Source organism: Furipterus horrens, unplaced genomic scaffold (assembly GCF_987537825.1).
Source record: "Furipterus horrens unplaced genomic scaffold, mFurHor1.1.pri manual_scaffold_10, whole genome shotgun sequence".
Classification (NCBI taxonomy): Eukaryota; Metazoa; Chordata; class Mammalia; order Chiroptera; family Furipteridae; genus Furipterus; species Furipterus horrens.
This window is the reverse complement of record NW_028327180.1, coordinates 12,096,578-12,102,577: the sequence shown is the minus strand read 5'-3', so window position 1 is coordinate 12,102,577 and position 6,000 is coordinate 12,096,578. Positions and strand designations below refer to the sequence as shown.

At 48.1% G+C, this 6,000-nt stretch overlaps 1 protein-coding gene across 1 annotated transcript in view; it reads left to right on the top strand.

Annotated features, from left to right (window-relative positions):
* The first annotated feature begins 856 nt into the window (after nucleotides 1-856).
* The window catches only part of RNF150 (ring finger protein 150), a 158,447-nt gene continuing 153,303 nt past the window's right edge, over nucleotides 857-6,000 (top strand). The window contains exon 1 of the mRNA XM_090290323.1: nucleotides 857-1,343. Coding sequence (XP_090146449.1) covers nucleotides 872-1,343 — 472 coding nt within the window. The 5' untranslated portion in view covers nucleotides 857-871. The remainder of the gene's footprint in view (nucleotides 1,344-6,000) is intronic.

Sequence of the window (6,000 nt, the reverse complement as noted above, 5' to 3'; positions counted from 1 at the left end):
CTGCAGCTGCTCCTGCGAATGGGAACGTTGTTTACCACAGGCACACACATTTCGCTGTATTTGAGGTGCAGGAAGTTGCTCCTGAGTGCATAGGTCAAGGGGTTGCTTCCCCTTTTGCCTCCACCTAATGCAAATCGCAGAATGGGTTGAATTGGAGACCCAGCAGGGGTCGCTGCTGTCCATAAAGAAAGGCCCGGGGTTCACGGCAAGCGGAGCTCCGAGTCTTTGACATCACATTAAGCTCCTCCTTGCACGCACACGTTACACACACAGACATACACACGCGCGCACACACAACCATATACAGACACACACAGAGACCGTGTACTCCTCTCTGACCGCTCGCACCTACTTCCTCGGAGCCGGCCTCGCCTTCGGCAAGTGTGTCTGGAGTGGCCACCGAGGAAGCGAGGAGTGAAGCGGCCACAGAGCGAGGGAACCAGTGCGCAGCAGGAGCGGCGGCACCCCGTGCTTCCAGCAGCCGCGTCCGCCCGCGCCAGGGCTGAAGAGCGCAGAGCCGCCACCCCACTCGCTCCCAGGCCCCCTGCCACCCCTATGAGAGAAGGAGAAGCTGGACGAAGGAGCAGGACGCTCGGCAACTGGACTCCTCCGCAAGCCTCCTTCTCCTGCGCTGCTCCGGCGCCCGGGAAGCAAAATGCAACCGCCGCGCTTCGGCTGAAAGGGGAAGGGGCCGGCGCCATCCATCCGCTCGGAATCCGGTCCCCGCGGCGGCGGCGGCGCGTCCCGGCCGCGGCCCCTGGGGCCCAGGAGTGAGCAGGAGCCGGAGGAGAGGCTGCCGGCCCGGCCCGGGGTTGGCCGGGGCGGGGAAGGAGGGCGCGGGGGGGCGGGGAGGGGATCCCGGCGGATAAAGATGGCAATGTCTCTCATCCAAGCGTGCCGCAGTCTGGCTCTCTCAACATGGCTGCTTTCCTTTTGTTTCGTGCATCTGCTCTGCCTGGACTTCACCGTGGCCGAGAAGGAGGAATGGTACACCGCCTTCGTGAACATCACCTACGCCGAACCCTCGTCGGACCCCGGGGCGGCGGGCGGCACGGAGCTGCACACCGAGAAGACAGAGTGTGGGCGCTACGGGGAGCACTCGCCCAAGCAGGACGCCCGCGGGGAGGTGGTCATGACCAGCTCGGCCCACGACCGCCTGGCCTGCGACCCCAACACCAAGTTCGCCTCCCCGGCCCACGGCAAGAACTGGATCGCCCTCATCCCCAAGGGCAACTGCACGTACAGGGATAAGATCCGGAACGCGTTCCTGCAGAACGCCTCCGCTGTGGTCATCTTCAACGTGGGCTCCAACACCAACGAGACCATCACCATGTCCCACGCAGGTGAGCGGCCCGGCGGACGCGGGGGGTGTGGGAGGGGGCCCCAAGGGGTGCCGGCGCTGAGAAGTATCCAGCCCCTGTCTCCTCGCTCCTTTCTGGGCAGTATGTGCTTTGCGAAAGACGCGTCTCTGTTCCCTGGACCTACTAAGTTTTGCTGTGCGTCACTTGGTGTGGTCTACAAGGAAGGATGAACTGTATTGGGGGCATAGTGAGTGTGTCCGTTTAGATTAGTGCCGCTCGGACTAGGGTTAGCTGAAGTGGCCTAACTTCTCCCACGAGGACCTGAAATCTGCGGCTTAGGGGCAGAACTCTGTGTGTTTCTCGGTGAGTGACTGGCCCCGCACCTGTTTGAAACAGGTAGGTAGATCTGATAACTCAGCTCTGCCCCGGCTGTGTGCATCAGGTATACCCCTGATGCAGGCGTTTGTGTATCAGGAAGTGGGTAGGGTTACTCGTGCTAGCAGCTCTTAGAACTTGCTTCTTAAGTCAGGTTTCAGTTCTTCATGGGAGATTGAGGCTTCCGCCCCGCCCCCCGGCTGGTTTGACGCACAACATAAAAAATAATATTACAAGTCCTGTGCTCTGCCAAGCTGGCATCCGGAGAAGCTGACCAGCAGGCACGATGGTAGATAATAACAGTCCTCACCAAGCCGAGAAGAGCGTGGTGGTCGCCGTAAAGTTATGCCTACTTTTGCAGTATTACCTTGTCCTTCGATTGATTGGGAGGTTAAATATGCTTGTGCGAATAAGAGAATTTCAGGATAGAAAAACGAAGCTTTTCTCAATGATCACAGGGTGCCAGGACTAGAAATAGGTTACTACTGGCGATTTACCCCATGAATGACAGAGCAATGCTTCTGTGCTAGGAAGAACAAGAAGTCCTTTCCAGGCTTGTCAGCATAAGCAGCTAGATTTAGCGGATGCTGGAGTGCAGGGTTGCTACGTGTTTCTCTGTGTCTGACAATGCGTCCTTCTTCCACGGAGGGGTTCCTGGGTTGAGGCTGTGACATCCAGAGGAAGAAGGTGGGAGGGGGAATGACAGGTGCATTTTCTGATTGGAGTCACCTGAGCAGAAATGTCATTTTCCTGAAAAGCCAGGTTTTAATAAACAGTTTTAGAAATGGAACACCAAACTGTGGCTACATTGTGGGGCGTGCGTTCTTTGGGGACAATTGTTCGTTCCAAGAGCTCATCTCGGATGTTAGTGAAAAGTACAGTTGGGTTGCCGCTGGTAATCGTCACCAGCTGTTTTAGCAGAGGACATCGTCAACCTTAACACAAACAATGGCGTGGGGACAGTTCAATGCTTCTAACACAAAGGCCAGAAAAAATGCAGTGCGGTAGTTAATGAAGAGGTGGAGAGGCAGTAAACTTAGAAAAGTTACAACAGTACATTTAGAAACACACTATATATACTTTTTTGGACTCAACAGTTTGTAGGGGAAAACGTATTTTGACCTTGATGTAGGAGCACTACTTAAACCATGATACTCAAGGACTTGGAGGCCTTTGGAAGAGCACTTTAAGTCATGTATAGTATCTTTAAATAAACATATATAATATCTTAACTTCAACTGGCAGGGTAGTGTGAAGGAGTTTTTGTTTGTTTGTTTTGGTTTTGGTTTGTTTTTTTCCCTTTAAACACCAAGAAGATTGTTGGCTAACTTTGTAGGATTCTTTAAATGTTCCTTTGTGCATATGCATGAAATCTTAAACTTGGCTTCTTTGAATACAAATTAAGAGGCATCATTTGTTCCTGTCTAAAAACGTTCTCCAGAACTGCCAACACGTTGGATCAATTAATGGCTTGCCTGTTTTTAAAGAAAGCAGTAAGCTGATTTCCTACACTAATGAGGCTTGATTAAAACCTAGTGAGAGTTAAGGACTTCGTTTGGAAGTTAAAGACTAAATATTGTAAGGAAAATTCTCTACTATCTAACTATTCTATTTCAAAAAAATGTGTTAATGCTGTATCTGCTAATAGCCATGAAACTCCCATAGTATCATTTGACATATTGCCACGTTAGGAGACTGTATTCACTTTACTCAGAGATTGCATTGATTTCTGCCAAAGTCTCATTATAAGTAGATACATGACCTGGTAGCTTGGCAAACCCTTCACTTTACTCTTGAATTCTTCTGCCTGAATCTCAAACAGTGCCCACACTGGTCTGAAAGTCAGTGCCTTACATTTAGCTCCATAAGGCTTTACTTTTTCAAGTTAAATTTGAGTCCGGTCTCTGAATTTGTTTTAGGAAATACATTTTTAGGTGCTAAACAAATATTCTTATTTTGTGAACATGGGATGCAATCTACAGAGAATCCTTACGTTCGCGAACTTTTAAATTCAGTCTCTAACATCAGCCTTTGCATTAAAAGAAAAAATCTCACTTCTCTAGGCCTTTTATTTTTGGAACTGATAGCTTTCAGGTGAGGAAAAGGTCCCACGTTAAAGAGTTCTACAGCCCATCACATAATACCTACGCATTTAGGGTGGGTGATAATGACCCCAGCACACCTACTGTCTTGGAATTCCATTAAATAAATATCATTTCCCCTTCACCTTTCCATACAGCCTTTCCTTCTGGATATTTTTCTCTTTCCTGCTTAAATGATTTGGGTTTCTGCCACTTCTGCAATTATGGTTTCTCATTCACAAAGACACAGATTCTCCTGGGATAGACTAGTATTTTTTCTTTGTAACCAGTTTATAAATCTTATTTAAAGTATGACAGCTTTATTGATATACAATTCACATGCCATACAATTCACTCATTTAAAGTATACAGTTTAATGGCTTTTATGATACAGACAGAGTTGTACAACCCTCACCACTAAATCCAAAAAGAAACCCTGTGCCCATTAGCTGTTACTCGTCATTACTCACCAGTCCCCTAGCCCTAGTTAATCACTCACTACTCCACTTTCTGTCTCTGTATTTAGTTTGCCTATTCTGGACATTTCATATAAATGGAACACTGTAATTGTTTTGGTGACTGCCTTCTCCCACTATTTTCAAGGCCTATCAATAATCCAGCATTTCTCTTGGCCAAATAATTTTCCTTTGTGGGCATACACCATCTTTTATTTATTCATCCATTCATGGACATTTAGGTTCTTTTCAGTTTTTGTTTATTAATAATCATGCTTCTATGAACATCCATATACAGATTCTGTGTGGACATTTCTCTTGAGTACATACCTGGGAGTAAAATTTTGGGGTCACATGGCAACTGTATGGTTTAACCTTTTGAGGAACTGCCAGATTGTTTTCCAAAGCAACTGTACCAGTTCACATTGCTACCAGCAGTATATGAGGACCACAGTGTCTCCGTGTCCTCATCAATGCTCATTATTTACCCTTCTGGTTTTGACCATCCCCGTGGCTGCCAAGTGGTGTCTCCATTGTGGTTTTAATTTGCAATTCCCTGATGACTATAGTTTCTTTTTGACTGAATCTTAATTCTTCCTCTGCTTTTATGTGTGCATGAACTGTGTTAATATGTAAGTGTTATGTTTACATAATATGTATGCATATTCTATTTGCATTAACGCTGTTTTTCAGTATCTCGTCACCCTCTCTTTGGATAGTAATACTATTGCTCATGTACTGCTTATTCTGTATCAGGTTGTCACTTGCCCTTTATCCTCACGACTCTGCTGAGATGAGTACTGTTAGCATCCCTGTTTCATGGACAAGGAAACAGGCCCAGACTGGGGAGGTGATCTGGCGGAGCAGGTAGTGACTGGTAGAGCTGGACTTGCAAACCTCAGCAGGCTGTCTCCTTCATCTGTGTATATTAACTACTGCTCCATGTACCCTCTCCCCTGGAAAGGATGCTCTAAAAACTGGATGCAGACGGTGGTAGCTCAGTAATGGGTACGGAAAATGCTAAAGCCGATTCCTATTTCAGATACGTGAGCAAGTGTCCAGGCCGGACGCACTGACTTACAGGCAGCATTTCTGTGATGGGAGAAAAGGACCCACCTCTGATTACCCGTTGGGCTTTGGGTCGGTCACTGTCTCTATTCTGGGTCTCAGTTTTCTCACTTTAAAAAGTGAGAGGTTTGGTTAATTGCTCTCTGAGAGCTGTTTGCACTTCACAATTTGTTCCGTATCTATTCAAAAAGCAGGATATTTTTGCTAAAATGGACATTTCTGGCAGCCCATGAGAAGCTCTGATGACGGGGGCCCGTATTGCTGAGTGGCAGCGGGCAGCCGGAGCAGGGCACCGGCTGGCCTTTTCGGTGAGCACGGTGCCTGTTAGTAGGCCCAAGTCCGCCTCGGGTTAGTGAGGAGAGGTTACAGAAGCAGACTTGGTCTAGTTCCAAGGAAGAGGTTTCCCCGGGAGGTGAAGCCGGCTCTTGCATTGTTTGTTTGCTGAATGCAGGGGTCACGCACGAGCTTCCAGTGGGTCATGCCTGAAGGGCTTCCTCAAGCCCGAGAGCCCGTCCTTCTCCGTCATTTAGATAGTTACGAAACATTTCTCAGGAGCCTCGGGTTCCACTTCATTTTTCTCTTAAGATGCATACCGAAAGCTGCCTTTTATATTTGGTCTTCATCTCCTCGGCTGAAACAGCCTCAGCGCCCGCTTTGTTTTTATTTATTTATTTGGCACTAAGCTGTACCCCTTCACCTGTCTGCCTACTGGCAGACAGA